Source organism: Vigna radiata, chromosome 7 (genome assembly GCF_000741045.1).
Source record: "Vigna radiata var. radiata cultivar VC1973A chromosome 7, Vradiata_ver6, whole genome shotgun sequence".
Lineage (NCBI taxonomy): Eukaryota > Viridiplantae > Streptophyta > Magnoliopsida > Fabales > Fabaceae > Vigna > Vigna radiata.
Genome location: NC_028357.1, coordinates 3,782,312 through 3,802,896, shown reverse-complemented (window position 1 = coordinate 3,802,896; position 20,585 = coordinate 3,782,312). Strand labels below are relative to the sequence as shown.

The 20,585-nt window shown below is 30.9% G+C and overlaps 2 protein-coding genes across 2 annotated transcripts; one reads left to right on the top strand and one right to left on the bottom strand.

Moving 5' to 3' along the window:
- Nucleotides 1-5,504: 5,504 nt before the first annotated feature.
- LOC106766749 (ubiquitin-conjugating enzyme E2-17 kDa) lies at nt 5,505-7,967 on the bottom strand. Its single transcript, XM_014651490.2, has 5 exons — nt 7,832-7,967; nt 7,493-7,572; nt 6,470-6,597; nt 5,924-6,028; nt 5,505-5,846 (listed from the first exon to the last, which is right to left on the bottom strand). The coding sequence occupies exons 2-5, from the start codon at nt 7,560-7,562 to the stop codon at nt 5,703-5,705; spliced, it is 447 nt and encodes a 148-aa protein (XP_014506976.1). The 5' UTR covers nt 7,563-7,572; nt 7,832-7,967; the 3' UTR covers nt 5,505-5,702.
- Nucleotides 7,968-19,297: 11,330 nt separating this feature from the next.
- On the top strand, nt 19,298-20,585 carry LOC106768045. Its single transcript, XM_014653011.2, has one exon. The coding sequence runs from the start codon at nt 19,450-19,452 to the stop codon at nt 20,437-20,439; it is 990 nt and encodes a 329-aa protein (XP_014508497.1). The 5' UTR covers nt 19,298-19,449; the 3' UTR covers nt 20,440-20,585.

Sequence of the window (20,585 nt, the reverse complement as noted above, 5' to 3'; positions counted from 1 at the left end):
ATTTCAATATTTCCAAAATTTAGTTCTTGAGTATCAATAATATTAATTACTTGTAGGGAAAATGATCTTCTGATAACATCCTCGTGAAGCAAAACAAGTTGAACACACAATACCCTATGAAAGTTATGAAGCAAACAAGACCTGTAAGAAAAAAAGGTTTCTGTCTTTTTGACTTTTCTTAGTTGGTTAAAAAAATTATAATTACCATTACTTTAACATTTTCTTTGTGGAAAAAGTCTCTTTAATAATTTATTTTTTTTACAATTTTTTGATAACGCATAGGTGATCATTTGTAATTTGATTGTCTGTTTCAAATATTTTTTTAGAATGAATTCAAATAGACCAATAAAATGGTGATACGTATCCTCTTGTCAAAAAGTTGTTAAAATATCATTGTTCTTTCTTACTACATCATCAATTAACTTTTATCTCTATTTTGTTATTCATTCTCCTTTTACCTAAATTCATTCGCCATGAAGGTTTATCACTTATTCTATTAGAAAAACGGAATTTTTATTAAAAATATTTTGTAACACAGTATTAGAAATGAATTTTAAGTCTAATTCAACTCTATAGATATTGTTAGGATAAACTCTAATCATGATTCTGATACCATTTTAGAAATAAACTTTAAATCTAATTCAATTTCACAAAATTAGATTATAGAATAATACTTACATCTATTTGTATAGACTTAATTGATGTTATTTTTAGTCCATATAAAACTTTCAATATACAATTTAAAAGGTATGACTGTTCCGAAACGAACATAAGAGTATTTTCACGAGAGGTGATAATAATCACACATAACTAGATGACATGTTCTTGAAATTGAAGTCTTCTTCTTCCATTATAGTAAACACTTGAATACTGCATGGTTTGTGAGGCATTGATGAGACATTTATGAAAACGGAATTTGACCTCTTCACTTGCATGGTGGGAAAAGCACCATTAATGCTAGTCAGGTAATACAAGGTATCGCTATCACTTTTCGCCACACTCTCTCTCTAAAGGGAACCTTTTTTTCAATTTAAGACGAGAATCTGAGTTAAAAACAATATCGAAAAGTTTTATATAAAGTATATTTTCTGGCTGTTTGGTCCTCGAAAAACCAGAACATATTCCATTGAACTAAACAACAAAGACAGGTGTGTTTTTTTGAGGTGGTTGAATTAGAATAAGTAGAAAGAGAAAAAAAAACGATGATTTGTCTTGGTGTGGCATTCCTGATATGATACAGTATAAAAGGTGAATTGCAGAAAGTGAAAGTTGGGAGTCCCCACGCATGATAGCGCAATGTCAATTACCATCTTTAATGCCGCAAGAATAATGTAGACATGAAACTGGCGGAAATTTACTGCATACATTCTAGATGCATAAAATGCCAACCAGAACATTGCGATTTTAAATCAAACCATTCTCTCCCACATAAGTCTGTCTTTTCCTTTTCCATGGCTTTTGCTAATGTGAGATAAGATAGATGCATGTGCATGCTGCATCATCAGGTTTCATCCCAGACTGACATGCATGACCATGACCATGATGTTTGGTTTTGAACATCATTAAACTGAAAACTGTTTTATGGTTAATGATGATTGAGATTTGGTTAGTGATAAGCAAAGATGTCTGGTGAAAGAGAGAGACAAGTCGAGAGTGGATGGTAATGTCTGCCTCCGAAACCCGAGAAAGTGGCAGTTAGTAGTCATTCTCATTTTGGCTCAACTCACATCATTTATTGCACACAACAAATCACACTTACACTTTTTCTTTTTATCAAACACCTTCATTTTATTTTAAAATTACGTGCCTGCTTTCTTTTCAAATAAATTATCCATTTTATCATAAGACATTTTTAATTATCCAAATAAAATTGTACAAACATGTTCAATTTCTGTTTAAGCTGAAATTCTACTTAATTTTATTAACATTAATCATACTTAATCACACTGAAATCCTGATTGATCTTTAATAACCATTTTGGTATTCACACTGAAATCACTCTCTCTTTGATTTTGAACTAAAAAATGTTAGTTGCAGTGACGAGTTCATACTTTTATATTAATAGTTTTATATATATTTTTTATTTCAAATTATAGAAGTCAATATCATATGACTTCATTCTTTCATATTTTATAATTCTTTTCTCTTGTTTATAATGTTTTTTTTATATAATTTTTATATAAACTTATTTTTAATAGATTTTTCAAATTTTGTATGTTTTCTTAAATTTTTATATAATCACATATATTTTAAAAAAAATTAATAGTAAAAACTACCAAAATGATTCAATACATAGATGTTAAAAGAACGACTACGTACAATAAACCTCTTTCAAAGAAAAGAGATATATTTTTATAGTTTATTTAACAATTCATCTGCTTCTCCTTCATCTCTAGCTGAAACAACTAGAAAAGTGAATCTATAAACTCACACCATTAGGTGGTCATCATAAAAAAAATAACATACAAAAATAGAGAACAGAAAAACAAGAATAAACTAGATACCAAAGAAATCATATCACATTCATAACATGAGATACATAAATCATTTACATCACATACATCATCAACCCAAACATCACATATATCAGTTTTCTTTTTTCTTATTTCTTGGAATTATTCTCTCTGTAGTTATATATTACTTCTTTTTAAATATTTTTCATATATAATTGATTGTGTATTGTTTAGAAGATATAAATGAAAACACAAACGGGCAGATATGTCCCTGTACATCTGTTAATTTATATATAAAAAAATTACAACTAAATGTCTAGATGCAAGTTCAGATCCAAAATAAAAACAGAGAAATGCAGTTAGAAATGAACTGAAAATTCATTACTTATTTATTATTTTTAAATTTTAACAGTAATTATTAAAAAAGTGAAGTGTTTAGTCACTATATTTGGTTGTTACATTAGGATGTAATTTTTTTACAACATAAATGTATTTCGGTTAAATATGGAATAATTCCTGAAAAAATTACTTTTATAATTCCTATATTTGTATATACTTTTTTATATTTTTATTCGCAGTCTCTTATTTTTTTTTCTCCTAGCCATCATCAATATGCGATAATTCCACGATTAAAAATCAAAACATTTTATGATTATATCATTTTAAAAATTAAATTATGATTATATGAAAAGAAAAATTCTTATACCGCCAATCCCTTTTAATGAAATTAAGAAAATAATAACATAAATCTTTGGATTTAATTTCAATGATTATTAATATGAAACGTTTGTAGTGTTAACTTAAAAGATAATATTTAAAATATATTTTTAACATTAATTACCATAAAATGAAAGAATAATAAAGTGTTTCCTCCTTGTAAATACTTCTATTTAGAACATTTTAAATTATTTAATATAGACACTTTGGTACAAAATATAAAATATAATTGATCAGATTGTGAATGAAAACTCAACAAAAGTATATACTAAAATATATTTTTAACTTATAAGAAATAACAAGAAATGCTTATATTTTTTGTTCTTAATTTAAAAATAATTAGTTTTTATTTACTTCTTATGTGATAGCTAATAATCATTTATTGATTATTTATGTATTAAACAAACAAATGTGATAATTACAGATGACGAAATATTAACAAGTGATGTGTCTCCAGAGTTTGTTTAATTTTCAAATTTTTTATCTTATAAAAATATTAGAGAGTTATAATAATTCTTCCAAATTTAAAAAAAAAATGATAATTTTTTAAAGATAAAGCTCGATTATTTCTTGAAAATTAACTTATTTTAATAATTCACGATACTACATTAAATTAAGTGTAGGTATAAAAAGTAAATATATATAGCTCTGAGCAGAGCCGCGTGTTACAGACATAATGCTAGGTAAGTCTGACACTCAAAGAAGAAAGATAAAGGATCACGAGATTTCTGAGGTTGTGTTTTTTATCTTTTAAACACTTTTATAATTATATTTTGTATAAAAAATTTGTAATTTTTTTATCTAAAAAGTATTTTTAGTACCTTTGATAATGATTTTTTTTATTACTATCATAATTTTTATTATTATCAGTGTAAAAAGTACATTGAAATAGATATATTTTATAAAAGTTACTGATAAATATAGTAAAAATTTAGAAAATGACTTTAAGAATTAAAAACAATGATAAACTAATGGATAATTTTTGAAAACTAAAATATTCTATAATTTAAGGTACAGGAAAGGAAATCTTAGACAGTCATGTGAAGAGATAGGTATTTGTTTTGTTTTGATCTATGAATTTATTTTGGTAGGTTGTTCTGAAGTTTGTGTCTCAACCATGGTAGGTTGTTCTGAAGTTTGTGTCTCAACCATGTCAACGTCGGTTAGGGGTTTTGGAGACATGTCCGCGTAAATAAATTCAAATCACTCAAGGCCCATCTTTTGTCTCCTTACCCTCCAAAAATTACTGGTTTTTGCTGTATACACTCCTCAACTTACATAAATACCCTTTTCTATCCTATTTTGTACTTCTTCTACTTCCAATGCCTCACGACTTTATCTTATTAAATAAGACATAACAATTATATTATAATAAATATTATATTTATAGGTGGCATAGTAATAAATTGACCTGATTGTTATAATGTTAGAAATAATAATTAACATATTAGTTATTGCTTTATTTTCATGATCATGTATTGATAACAAATATAATTTGTTAGCAACAATTTTATTTCTTGTCTTTTTTGTCGAAACATTTATCATTTTGGACGCCTTTTTTTAATGTGGTATTCTGTATCTATCCAAACAAAAGCCCGTGAAAATTTTGAAATAGTATTTTATTCCACGATTCTGAAAGCTACTTTTCAAAATTGCTTCAAAATGACTAAAGCAATTATATCAATTTTAGCTATTTTTGTATGAAAAGAATAATGTTATAAAAGAACATTTATAAATTAAAAATATAATTTAAACAGGTTCATAAAAAAACCTACATTTTCCCTACGAGAAAAAAAATACACAAAACGCAAATTATTTTCCAGTATAAAAAAATGTTATTAAAGGAAGAACTTAAATTCAATCCTAAACATAAAATCCATAATAAAAGGGGAATGACAAATACAAGGAACCTAATAGATGTTAGAAGTACAAGGACTTCATTTTAAATTTAATTATAAAAAGTATAATATAGTCATTTCTTATAATATTGATTGCATTACCTGTTTCATATCGATTATTTCTAAGAAAATTATTTATGAATTTCTGTCTAACCCAAATAATACATGTCTCATTAGTAGATTGTTTTGGTCCCATGTGCTTTTTGTCAATCAACTCACAATTCCAAAGTTTATTTTCTATTATTTCCCCCTTTTGTCTAACGTAAAAAAAGTCCTATGTACTTCTTGATAATAATCCCTACATTTCTACATTAATTCAAATCACGTATTGAAAGTAAAAGAGAGAGACATGGGTTGGATTATCATATTACACTTTCTCCAACAATTGAAGAAAACTAATATGATTCACAAGGATATTGATTTACTTTTTAAGATATTTAAATGAAAATTATGCTGCATCTGGAACTTATTTTTTCAATTTTAAAGTTCAAAGGACTCGCATAGAACAGAGTACATACATATCATACTTGATTAAAATCAATTCAACACTATTTATTTACTAGTGTAGAAAGTAAGCAAAATAACTACGGAAGAGAACAAAGAAAATATGAAGTAGCAGAGATGAACCAATGACTTAGCCCATGGCATATTTTTGAGTCCATGACCGGGCAGTGGCCTCATACTTGGATCTATCAGTTTTGTACATATGAGCAATCTCAGGCACCAGAGGATCATCTGGGTTGGGATCTGTCAGCAGAGAGCATATAGACAAAAGGACCTACAAAATTTTAACATTTTTTAGTATATCACTGGCAACAAAATTAATAAATAAAAAGAAATTATCAGATAGATTACCTTGGATATTGTGAGGGCAGGGCTCCATTGCTCTTTGAGAATGTCTAGGCAGATACTACCGTTACTGTTGATATTAGGATGGAAAACCTTTGTTCGGAATGAAACCTTATCCAACAGATAATGAATACGTATTAAAAAACTTGGATTTTGAAGAGATTATGTCCAAAATCCTTGAATATCTCTACTCACCACTAGCCATTTCTTTAACTGATAATGATTTAAAAATATAACAAAATTAAACAAGAGTCCACAACCAATGATCTGATGAATAAATCAGATTCATTTTCTTTATCGGCAAATCAGATACATTATTACACTGCAAGTCGACAACAAATAGTTTCAATCCACTACAATTGATAATGCATTACCCTAAACTAAAATTGAAATTCAGTCATTTACAATACTTCAATGAAAAAATCTAATGAGATTAAAACTCTTGATACAAAAAAAATTCATAGTTAGCACAAGAAAAAGCAGTCCCAGTGCATGCATGATATAGACATATACATAACAGAAATGCGAATAGAGTAGTAGAGATTGATTTACCTTGGGTGGTTTGAAAGGATAATCAGGAGGGAAGTGAATTGACACAATAAATACACCTCCAGCAAATGGGCTATCCGCAGGGCCCATAATTGTAGCTTGCCAATGGAACATGTCATCAGCTACTGGACCTGAATATAAAAGTTCAATTATTCAGACATTGACGGACAAAGAACAGTCCAAAAGTTCTGACAGTTTTTAAGCAAACGAGAATAATTGGGGTCCTATCTTAGTTCCTTACTACCATACCATGGCATTATTTTATTTATTTACCCACAAAAACAATCGATGCATAACCTGGGATGAAGTCCTCAAAATTTTCTATTTTACTAGCAGAATTAGCAGAAGAGTCACACTGTCGGCTATATTCTACAGACTTTGATGAATGATTGTGATAACTAGCAACACAAAAGAACAAAACCCCTAAAAGTGCATACAGTTTCAGGCTGTACAAAATAGAGTAATCATAAAAAAAGCCGTCAAGCAATACTATAAAAATAAAACAAAGAGTAATATCAACCAACAATTGTTCAAGGTTTTAAATTGATGTCACAAGGATAGTTTTTTCATGCTCTTGAATATTCACCGAAGTAGCAGACATATATGGCCAATTTGGTCACAATTGTGGGCTGACACCAAAAATATCTAACATTAATAATCAACCATCACACTGAAAATTAGTATAGACAAATTCTGGATTGTTATAGACATTACTGTCGGAAATGCGGCCACAATTACTCTGGCAGACACCAAAAACCTTAACTTTGCGACTGAAATTGCAGCCACGGACCATTTTTAAAATGGTGTCATCCATTCCATAGTAACAGTCTATACCATACTAACAAAAAATAGTCCGCGAAAAATGTAATTTCTATCCCAATTTCAAAATTTTTGAAACCACCGAAAATTGCTAATCAAAACTGAAACAACAACTACAGCCATAACTTAAAACCTTAGTCTATACACTTGGCCAAAAACAATTTTTTTCAACGGAACTACGTAGCGCAAAAGAGCAGAGAAACATACCAGCACTGCAGGATGCAGGGGGATCTTTCTGCAGGTCCTTCAATTCCTTGTTGATTCGTTTGGTGGCCATCTGATCAACGCTGTCACATTCAAAATTGCATTAATATATACATAAGCACACACGTATACATGCAACAATATATCCAATTATTCATGTACTTGGAAATATCTTCACTATTATTTATCACAATTAGACAATACATTAGGAGGAAAAAATCAGATGAGAATGAAATATTAAAATAGAAAGTGATGATGGGATGTGTGTAATTTTGAATAAAAAGCAAAACACGGAAGGAGAGAAGTGAGAGTTGAAAATGGAAAAGAGAAAATTTGACAGACCTTGAGTTGTGCTAGGGTTTGGGGTTTGAGTTTTGTGAATTGGAAATAAAAGAAGAAAATAAAAGGAAGAGAGAATTTGAAAGGGTAGAAATTTAGAGCTTAAAAACCGAGCTCTGAGGCCTTCCCTTCTTGCCACGCACAGGGTTACCTGGCACTCTCCCATTTCTATCTATGCACAACTTTGTTATTATTTTTTTTTTATACTATAAAACAAAATATTATTTAATCTTTTCACATTTACCTTTAAAATAAAATTCAAACTAAAATTATTTTAATCATTGATTTATGCGTAACTGATTATAATTAAAATTATTTTTATTTTGATAATTTTGTGAAATTAGTTTTAAGTTAGAGAAGAATAAAAAAGGTGTTTTTAAAATTTTAAAACTATTCTGTTTTAATTCGACAATTTTGAAATGACGAAACCGTAAGGTATTAATAAAAGAATTGTATTTTCAATTAATAAAAAAGTATAACAGGAATGAATTTTATCATATAATTTTTTTTTTTATAAATGTCAATAAACTTATCAAATGTGGTGATTATAATTACATGAAATGGAAACTCTTTATATTACGGATGTATAGACTATTTATAGATAATATTTTGAAAAATGAAATTGCATTAAAATTAAAATTACAATAGAAGCACAATAATATTTCTTTTTCATTTTCTTAATCATGTTGAAGAAAATTACAATAATTGAAGAACATATATATAATTGAAAAAAAAAATCACATTAATAAAATTACAATTAATTAAAAATATATATACTTGAAGAAATATTACATCATCTTGAAATTTAAAAAATAAAGATATATAAATGTTTTTTTATAGAAGAAGAAATAAAGAAAGTATCATTTACTGATGTTTTAAATGAAGAAAAACTGAAATTATTTTTCCTTTTCAAAAACTATTTTCAAATACAATATCACGTTGAGAGTAAAAGTATACATCATGAAAGAAAGTAAAAAGTACAACTAATCGCGTGCACGGAGGATTTCGGGAGCTTTGCTCGAAGGGCGCATTCTTCAACGAGAAAGGAAAAAACGAAATAAAAAGTTGTTCAGCTTTCTGTAGTTTAACATTTACTTTACTCTTCCTAATTTTGTATATTTTTTTATTTAAAGATATACCTTGTTTAGGTAGGATTTGTGTTCGATTGAGTGACTAACTATTTTTGACGTGCCTTCCTTATTCTCGAAGACTTAGATTGTCTGAATTTTTGTTTTCGAAGATTTGGATAGTTTGAATTGTTATTATTATTGAGTATTTGGATCTTATACATACTGATTGTTTGTCTTGATCCTATATTTATAGGACGCCTTATGAATTCTAATATGACACAGACTTAACAAAATAAAAACATATTTACTTTTAGAGTTGGTGGGTTGCTCATAAACAACTTATGAATATCTTTACTCATATTTGATCATTCTACTATTATGTGTTAGATTACTGGTCCAATTACTTATTGGTCCATTGTCACGAGACTTAATATAAGTCACTCAATTTCTAGCCCAATTATGATCCAAAATAGACATAATGTTATACATAACCGATAAACTATTTATCTTAACCACTCGACCCAGATGTCGTACTATACATACATCATTTATAATTTTTTGTAATTATATTTTTTATCAGAGGATTGAATTTAAAATTCATTTTAAAAAACTAAATTTATTTTTCTTTATTGAACAAAAACAATTTTAAAATATTTAAATAAAAAGTAAATTTTTTATGGATTGAATTTAAAATTCATTTTAAAAAGCTAAATTTAGTTTTCTTTATTGAACAAAAATAATTTTAGAAAAATATTTAAATAGAAAGTAATTTTTTTATTTAAATAAAATTGTATATTAATTATAAAATATTTTATATTAATTTAAGATTATTTATTTATTGTATTTTTAAGGTTAAACTCCTTCGGAGGTTCCTATTTATGTCAGGTTTTCCCAATATGATCCTTGTCTTTTAAGTTTTGCCAATTTGGTCCTTTATATTGAAAAATTGAATCAATTGGGTCCTTGTCGTTAAATCAACTTAACGGGATTAAGTTTTTTATGATCTGTGAGGGTGACGTGGACAAATTTTTGAGACGTGGCTTGCACAAACCATTATACGTGGTTTTTATTAATGAAACCCTTGCACGTGGCATTTTCTTAAACAAACATTTTAAAAGTTGAGGTTTTTTTGAAACCTTTTAAAATTAGGGTTCATTGAAATTTGAATCGGAATTAAAATTGGGAAGAGAAAATCTGAAGTGGGGTGTATCGCAAGCACATGCGAAGTCCATAGTGGAGAGGGAATTTGCTAAATTAGGGCATTGGAGCTTCATTATTGGAGTAAGGGTTGCTATCTAGAGGTTGGATGTGAATTGTGAAGAGCTTTTTCATGTATCGCAAGCGGTTGGTATGGATTTTCATGGAAGGTTAATATTTGTACTATAGATACATATCAATTTAATATTCGATGCTTTTTGTTGTTATCTACTCATGCTTTTTTTAATGTGGGTTGGGGTTGTCTGAAAATAGATTGTATGCATATTGCGGTTGTGGTCTTGTATGTTCCCCATAGTTAAAGTTCCTTCTCTGCTATCATTATCAATTGATTAATGTTTTAATATTTGGTGTTTTTTATCGTTTTACGTTTATTTATAGGTGTAGAATATTCTTGATTGTGTTGTCTGTGATGGAGGATGATATAAAGTTTATTATTCCCCATGGGGGGAAATTGGTGAACGAAGGGTGCCTCAAGTATGAAGGGGAAAGTGATACTATGTATTTTGACCCAGACGTGTGGAGTTACTTTGTTGTAGTGAGTGTAATAAAAGGGCTTGGGTATGATGGACTTAAGGATTTGTGGTATTCTGTTGGATGTGGTCCTATATTAGATGATAAGCTAGAAGCCTTGTGTGATGACCTAGGAGTCATGCATATGGTCAATTTAGCTAGGTTAAATGGTCGGGTTCATTTATATGTTGTGTACACTGTGTCTGAACCTCATGTCATTCACATGATTGAACATAATGTTGATGAAGGAGGTGAGGAAGTTGCACCTGAGATGCATAAGGGTGGTGAGTGTGTAATGTTGGATGAAAGGACAGAAGAAGATGATGGTGGTGTAACTTCACAATTTGGCGAGGCCACAAATGATGGTGTATGTCTTAGGCAATCCTTAGGAGATGGTGGTGTCATAGAACAGTTGGATGAGGGGGTAGGTGGTGATGGTGAGAGGATAAAAGGTGATGTTGATGAGAGTGACAGAATAAAAGTTGATTTTGGTGAGGGTGACAAAATAAAAGTTGATGTTGGTGAGGGTGATGAGAGGACAAAAGCAAATANTTTTGAGGAGACAATAAAAGTTNATGTTGGTGAGGGTGATGANAGNACANAAGCAAATATTGTTGAGGAGACAATAAAAGTTAATGTTGGTGAAGGTGATGAAAGAACATAAGCAAATATTGTTGAGGAGACAATCGAAAGTGATGAAGCACATGATGAGAGGACAAAAGTAAACAATGTTGAGGGTGAGACAATAGAAGTTGATGAAGCACATGATGAGAGGACAAAAGTAAATGACGGTGAGGCTAACAAAACAGAAGTAGAAGAGATGGAGGACATAGAAGTACAAGTCCATGAATAAAGTACATCAGATGATGATAATGGTGAGGTGAATAGTATGGATGGGTTAGTAGACATAAATATCCAGTGTGACTTTAGAGAAGGTGATACTTCTGCTAATACGGAGGTTGATTGTAGTGTTCTTTCTGAGTCAGATTTGGAAGAATATGACACTAGTGATACTAGTTTATTCAATGATGACTAAGAATATGAGGACTTAACTTCTCCTGACATCAGTGATGAAGAAAGTGACGTTGAAGAGGAATATGGGAATTTTATTACATTCACTATGCTAAAAAAATATGGTTGATTTCAACTGGAAGGTGGGAACATTTTTTGGGCAAAAAAAAGACATCTTGGATGCCATTAAAACCTATGCACTAAAGAATGGAAAAAATCTCAAATTTATTAAAAATGATAAGAAAAGAATAAGGCTTAAGTGTGTGGGAGCAAAAGGAGAATGTCCTTGGATGGCTAATTTTGGTTACATGGAGGCAGTAGATACATGTCAATTGAGGACTGTGGTGGATAGGCACACATACAGTAGGGAGCACAAGTTAGGCCTATTCAATGCAAAATGGCTAAGTAAAAAATTGGAAACAACAGTTAGAGAGATAAAATAAGTAGAAAATGGAACATAGCAATATCTAAAAATATGGCTTACAGGGCAAAAGCCTATGCTTCAGAAGAAGTGGAAGGGTCCTTCACTATGCAATATAGTAGAATTTGTGATTACGCTAATGAGTTATTAGCAAGAAACCCAGGGTCCACTATCAAGGTCAGAGTTGACGAAAATGATGCAAAGCACATATTTTTTAGGTTCTACGCATGCCTCAAGGCATGAAAAGATAGCTTTGTCTCATGCAGGCCAATCATTGGCCTTGATGGAGCCTTTTTGAAAGGTAGACATCATGGAGAGTTGTTAACTATTGTTGCTCGAGATGTAAACGATCAAATGATGCCACTCGCATATGCCATAGCAGAGGTCGAGAACAATGAGACTTGGACATGGTTTATGGAGCTACTCATTGAAGACCTAGGTGGACCTGAGTTTTGTTCTTCACTTACATTGATATCAAATCAACAAAAGGTAAATTGCATTATATTTGTTTGTCTGTGATCTTATAATGATTACTTGAAATAAATGTCATCTAACTTATTGCTAACTCATTCACAGGGACTGTTACTAGTTGTGCAAGATATACTTCCTGGAGTTGCACACAAATTTTGTGTAAGACATTTATATGTTAATTTCAAGAAGAAATACCCTGGAAAGAATCTTAAGAAGCTTATGTGGAGGGCAACAACAACAACCTACCCACAGAAATGGGAGAATGAGATGAGAAGTATAAGAGAGGTCAATGAATGCGCGTTTCGCCATTTGATAGCTATTCCTCCAAGGTTTGACAATCTCACTTTAGATTTCTTTTACTTTTTGATTATTTTAGTTATTGATTGTATGACTTACATCTACATTGAAGGCTTTGGTCCAGATCAAGGTTCACAAGCACAACTCAATGTGATACCTTGGTAAATAACATGGAAGCATTTAATGGTGTTTTGGTTCACACGGAGACAAAACCAATAATTACAATTTTATAGGAAATCAGACTTTACATCATGAAGAGATGAGTCACTAATAGGTCAAGGGTAAGGTCATTTAAGTTGTCAATTTGTCCAAAAATACTCAGTAGACTACAAAAGGAGGCACTACTAACAAAGTACTGGATTCCCAGGTATTGACATATTTATTTCTTTCTTTTTTTCTAGAACAGGTACTCTGCATTACTAATGTTGCCTAATGTTCACAGCTCATCTGCACAAAATCTATTTGAAGTCATACATGTGTCCCAAAGTGGGGACAAGTTTGTGGCGAACAAAGATGAATATTCACGCTCCTATAGAAAATGGAGCATCAGTGGAATACCTTATGTTCATGCTTTGGCAGTAATGAGGCTTCTCAACCTAGATGGAAAGGACTACATACCTGTAGGCTTTCTCACTTCAAAGTATGAAGAAATGTACTTATCTATTATCTATCCTATTAATGGAAACAACATATGAGAGGTAACTGAATATCCAGATGTCATGCCTCCATCAAAAAGAAAGTTGTCTGGCCGTTCTAAGAAGAAAATGAGGTTAGAGCAATCAGAGTTGAAGAAAAATAGCACTAAAATGACCAAAGGTGGATTGGTGAAGAGATGTAGCATGTGTAGGGAAGTGAGCCACAATAGAGCACGTTGTCCCAAGAGAAACGAAGAAGCTATTGTGCAGCCTAGGGAGAAGAACCCACTTCATTGGCTCAGGGTGCAACACAGGGAGAAGAACCCACATCATTGGCTCAAGGTCAAGAACATGGAGAAGAACCACATCAAAGTTGAACAATGTTTTAAGTTTTATGAAAAGAAATGTAATAGATAGATTAAAGTTTGATGTAATACATTACAACACTCTTTTAGAAACAACGTTTTATCTTTTAGTATTCTATATATTGCTATTTGTATCAACAATGGATGACTAAATTTAGGTATTATAATACAATATGTTATTATGTCCATGAATATATATTGGTATTTGTATGACAGAGTTATGAATGACAAATTTGATTAGAACATTTTAGTTGTGAGAAATGTGATATGTGAAACCTACACATTTTATGCAGATTTGATTGGAACATTTTATTTGTGAGAAATGTGATATGTGAAACCTAAATAAACTACATCAGATATGTCAAACATGAATAAACAACATCAGTAAGATTACTAGTTACATTGGTTCATTATAGGCTTACGTGACATGTCAACAAGTACAATCAAGAATAATGTTCACTTCAAATCTTCATTTCATTAACCATTGAACATCTTCATTTCATTAAACATTAAATATCTGCAACTATTACATCTGCAGCTAACACAAAAAACTATTACATCTTCATTACATTAAAGAAAAATACATTAAACTGACCTACATTACACCTACAAATAGGCACAGGTTATCATGCCTTTCCCATTAACATTGCAACTACAATGATGTTCATTACACATACAAAACTAACAACCCTAACAAAAAATTTCGTCCACCTTTCAAGACCCATCACGGCTTTTTGCACAACAACTATCTTCTTATCACTTTCATTTTCAAAACTCTTCAGCAACCTCTCATAATTTGCTTCCAACACCTCACAACTAACACTTTCGTCAATTCCCCAATCAGTGTACCATGTGAAGTAGTTGCATCCAACATTTTCACTTCAAACCTTATACTTAGTGCAACCCTATAATTGTTTGCCTCGACTCTTACTGGTCTTCGTAGTCCTCAGCACAAACTTCTCCCCCTAATAGCAAATCAGTGACGCATTTTTCCTGTTCCAGCCTCCATCTCCATGAGTGCTCAGAGAGCATAATTGCTTTTGACACTCATTGCAAGTGGAAGATGAACATGAATGCCCCATAGACATGGTTACGTCTTGTGTTTTCCCACTTCCGTATTCCAAACCTTCAATTGCTTTCCAATCTTCAACAACAACGAACCCTAAATCCTTAAATTTATAAAATCAGTGATGACAACTTTTAAAATGTCTCAGAAACTCCAGTTTTTAAATTGTTTGTTTAAGAAAATGCCATGTACAAGGGTTTCATTAATAAAAAACCACTGTCAAGCCATGTCTCAAAAAATGTCCATATCACTCTCACATGTCATAAAAAAAATAACCCTGTTAAGTTGATTTAATGACAGAAATCCAATTGAGTCAATTTTTATAAAGGACCAAATTGGAAAAACTTAAAAGACGGGGATCATAATGAGAAAACCCCACATAAATAGGAACTTCCGAAAGGATTTAACCTATTTTTAATTAAGAAGGAACAATGACAAATTGTATATTACATCAAATTTGTAGCTATATTGCTACGTGTCAGATTATTTCTTCACTATCTTCTCGTAAATTAGTGAAAAAGATTTTTTATAACTAATTTATCTAGCAAATTAAAAAATTTCTTGTAAATTAGTATCAACCTGTCTTTCGTTTTAGTTGTAAAAGTCCTAAATATTCTGGAAAGACCTAGGGTCACTTCATCCAAATTTATCTCCAAATTAATATATTCCCTTTGGCTATATAAGATAAAATAGAAATGTTAATAAAGTAAGAAATAGTAGGTAAATATCTAAAATAAATCTATATGTAATAAAATACAATATAAAAATTGTAAGTTATATATATTGGAATGATCTATGGAGATTTCCATTCCAAGTATCCTTTTCACTGCACTCAGGTCTTTCATGACAAATTCAACTAAATTTCGAGTTTGATGTGGCTAAATTAGACCAAATTTTGCTCAAGACTAACACAGACAAATTCGACTAAATTTTAACTAGGATAGACTCGGTCAAATTCCATTAAACTTCACCCAAGGTTAGCTTGACTAAATTTGGTGGAATTTCTGTTGTGGATGACATGGCCAAAATTTTCTAAATTTTGAATAAGGTCGACTCAACCAAATTTTGGTCGGGACCTAGCCGTTTGAATTTGGCCAAATTTTGGTCAGGGCCGACTTTATTGAATTTTATCCAAGGTCGACATGACTAATTTCGTGCATGCCCAACTCAGCCAAATGGGTCAAATTTCGGGATTAACTCGATCGAAATTCGCCAAATTTCGATTGAGGCCTTCTTGTCTGAATTTGTTCCAATTTTGGCCAAAACAATTTAACCGAATTTGATCAAATTTCAGTCGGAGTCGATTCAGTCAAATTCAACCAAACTCTAGCCAAGGTCGACTTAACCAAATTTTACCGAATTTTAGTTGTGGCTAATTTAGTTGAAAAGTCAAATTTCTAAAAAAAGTTACTAGACCAAACTCTACCAGAAGTTTACTCGGCCAAATTAAGTCAAATTCTTTTAATGTTTGAAAGAGTGAAGTGCATGTTACTGTTCCGTGCCTATATACTTCTATACGTTTTGCAACGTAGTAGTTTTACGTTAAACCAATTGAACTGCAACTTTAAATTTTCAGTTTTTAAAAATTGATTTATAAAGTTGTTCATTCAGTTTTTTTTTTGTTATAAATAGTTTAGTTTGCTTTTTTCTTTTAATAATATGATACACTTATTTGATATTTTAGTTTATTTTGATTTATTTGTTTCCAACCTACAAGAAGAATGATATATGTCTCGTTAATACGAAGTTGAATCCTATTACAACTAATAATATGTATGTCAATTAATTTCCAACATTTCAAAAATCATTTTTCTATCTACTATTCCACTCCACTATAACTAATATGATATGACATGTCATCAATATTTCTCATTTATATTATAGTGGTTGAAGTTAATTTTATCGTTATATATTAGAATAAAGTATAGGAAAAACTTTTTTTAACAATACTTTTTTAATAATTTTTTGACAACGCATACATGACAGTTTGTGATTGGTCTGTTTTAAATATTTTTTAGACATAAATTTAAATAAACCAATAAAATGATGACACGTGTCCCGTTGTCAACAAAGTTGTCAAAAAATGTTGTTAAAATATCATTGTCCTAAAGAATATCCCCACTATTTACAATAATTAAATTTTATTTATTTACCATTCTCAATCTTGCTAACTTTTTTCGCACACAAGATATCATGATTTGATTAAGTTATCCGAACATAATTTCACTCGTAGGAAGATTTTGTGAAGTGTAATTTTATGCATGCTGATTAAATTATCACAACTTATAATTAAAGGTTAAAAGGAAAAAGAATAAATGTGCTTGAAATGAATGAAGTATATATAATAATAGAAAAAAGTTTCTTTAATTTTTTTTTTAAATCTGAAAACGTATATATGATAATTTATAATTTTTTCATTTTAAATATTTTTTTAAAAATAAATTTAAATTGACAAATAAAATGGTGATACATATCTTATTTTATTATAAAAAATTTATTAAGTGTTGGTAAAATATCATGATACATAATAATAAGTTGGAGAAACCAATCATTCACTTGTAGAAGTATGTTTAAAGCCTAATAAGGAACAGTTGTTAGTAACTAAGCATATTTCATATATATTCCTCTTGTAATGTGGTTATATTTTTATATTTTGTTTCTTGTGAAGTGATGCAGCATGACCTAAATCTATGTGAGGAACAAGAAAATTTGAGAATGCAAGTATTTGTTTAAACATTAATGTAACGGAAATTCCACGCAACTCATCTTCCAAATGATTGAAGTTACCAGAAGAAACAAATAGTGATGAAAAAAACAGCTGCACTTTACAAGGTCCTTTTCTGCACCCTCGAAAGTTTCGTTAACCAGCTGTGTTTGCATCAAACAGTTACAGTTCCTATGTTACTGTGACCATTCTTAAAACACCATCTTCCATTCCCTCTTTCTACGCAACAATGAAGGAATCATCGGACACTGAAGGTCAAGCATCAGTTCTTGCACCTCCAAATGGGAACAGCACAGAAACTAGGTCGAATTATAGTTATGCGAATGAAGAAGTTATTGGAGATGAGGCATCAAGGTTTGAGGTTTGGGGATGGTATCTGTATGAGTTCTGCTCTTACTTTGTTCAAACTGTTCTCATCCCTGTGGTTTTTCCTCTCATTATTAGTCAGTTACAGCACCTTCCAATGGACCCTGTTCAGGACTGGTTCAAGAACCACCAAGGTCTGGTCTGTTCAGAAAAGGAAATTAACCTGTAAGGACACTCATCCTTTCAGTTTTCTTCCAAAATCATATTACGTATTTACTCCTTAGATTGTTATATTTCATTTATTTTATTTTAAAATAGGATAATTCAATTACACAAATTATTACCCAATTAAGTCTGTGTGGTATTTTGTGTATAGTTTTTCAATTGAAACATTTAAATATGTGTTCAAGTTATATATATAGAAGAACTTTGAACTTATATAATAACATAATTATTTTTCTTTATTTTTAATAGAATAAATTATAATCAAATGTATAACTTGTATATTTATTATTATTATTATTACTATTATTGTTATTAAAAATTTGAATTTTATAATTGAAATATTGGAATGGTCATATTTATGATATTCTTTTTATCATAATTAATTACGTTGAAAGTTTTCAACAAATTAATACTTTGATGTATTTAGTGTATCCATTGGTATCATTATTGGTGACTCATCATTATAGATATAGATAGAAAAAGCAAGTATAACATTTTCAAAATCTATGGAAATAAAACAACAAAAATAATGTGATTATAATTTAGTTATTTTATAGAACTATTTAAAACTGAGCAAAAAAAATCTCACAAAACATTAAGATGCTGAAAATAACTTTGAGATTAATTTTTTTTTTCTATCTCCTTATTCATGTCATTTTTTAGGAGATTAACATATATAATAAAAAGGCAATGGTGATAACACACCTACATTCATGGTTTTATGATGAAAGAATAAAAAATAATATTTTAAAGGAGTATAATTGTGTCAAAGTATATCTTTTTTTTATAATAAAATACCGTAAAGACCATGTCTACATTTCCATTCCAATTTTACTTTACTTATACTGAACTTTAATTAGGTATAAAAATTTACCACAACTTCCATGTTTTGATCACATCATATTATACTAATTAATATTTTATCTTGTTTTTTTTTTCTTTATTTTTTCTGAAAATATCAAATATATAATTGAAGATGCATGCATATACATGTTTAACCTAGTAATCACAAATAATCTCATTAGAACTAAATGTTTGCATGAATGGCTGCATGCAGGTACAGCACACTAACAAAGCGCACCATAACAGTGAATGGTTCAACCTTCTCCTCTTTGGAGTGGACAGCAATTGCATGGGGTGGAGGTCTTGCTCTAGCCGCTCCAATTCTGGCCTTTATTTTTCTCTACATCAATGGTTCTTTCCAATCATTCATCACAGCTGCAGCCACAGGCATTGGATTCTTCTTTTGCCTCCCTGTGGGGCTTTTCAAAACCACTAAGATCTTTGTTCTTTACATTGCAATGATTGTTGTTGCAATCACAGTCTCAACTGCAACACACACTCACCACTTAGCCCTAATGGCTCCTAAAATTTCAAGACCATCACCATTAAAGAGACTAACCATATTTTCCACAAAACAAAGACTCTCTAGTTGGATCTCTCTCTTTGCCACTGCTGTTGGCTGTTTAGGTGCATGCATTGTCTCATCCTTCACCTACCACATGCTTAGGGAGCCCATTGAACGTGGGTTTATCAGTCTTTGGATTGTGACAATATTTTGTGGCTTGTTATGGCTAGTGGGAGTGTTGCATGTCTTCACAGCAGAAAACAGAACCACTTCTGTGCCAAATATTTTGTCCTCAAGGCTTCAACTTTTTACAATATTCAAATACCCACATGCAATCGGATGCTTGGTTTCTGTTTTACTCTCCTCGTTTACCACAATGGGCATTTTCACTGGTGGGGTGCTGTTCATAGTGGGCCAACTCTGCATCGTGCCAGTGCACTTGCTTTATTTCTGGTTAACCTATTTCCTCTTCCCTCTGGTTTCTCTGCCACTACTATTCCAACCACTACAGAACCTACTCAAGGCCAATTCTGCGAAAATGAAGATCGTAGGGTTACTCTTGTCGCTTATAAGTTCTGGTTTTGGGTTCTACTTCTGGGAGAGTCACTGGAAATGGGGGCACTTGCTGGTATTCGGGGCTATTCAGGGCACATCAAGTGGGTTGTTGCACACTTTTGGAAGGGTTTTGATGTTGGAAACTGCTCCATGTGGTGAAGAGGGTGGGTGTTCTTTTTGGTATGGTTGGGTGAGAGGTGTTGGCTTGTTTGGAGGTTTCGTGGTGGGTTCAGTGGTGCCGAGGAGTGTGAGAACTTCCTTTGGGGCTGCGTTTTGCAGTGGCCTTGTCGGCATTGTGGTTCTGCTTTTTGGAAATGTGAGTGACTTTGGTGCTGCTAAAGAGGATGGTGAGAGGGCATTGGATTCTAAGGAATCTATCAGCGTTTGAGAGTGAGTCGTGTAATAAATCAATGATTTTGTCGCATTGTACATTTTGTCTGCCTTCACTTTTTGTTTGCTCTCTCTTGCAATTGCATGGAAAAGTCGGGTAATAGGATTGATTTGGTGATTGGTTTTGGGTTCTCTAAATGTGTC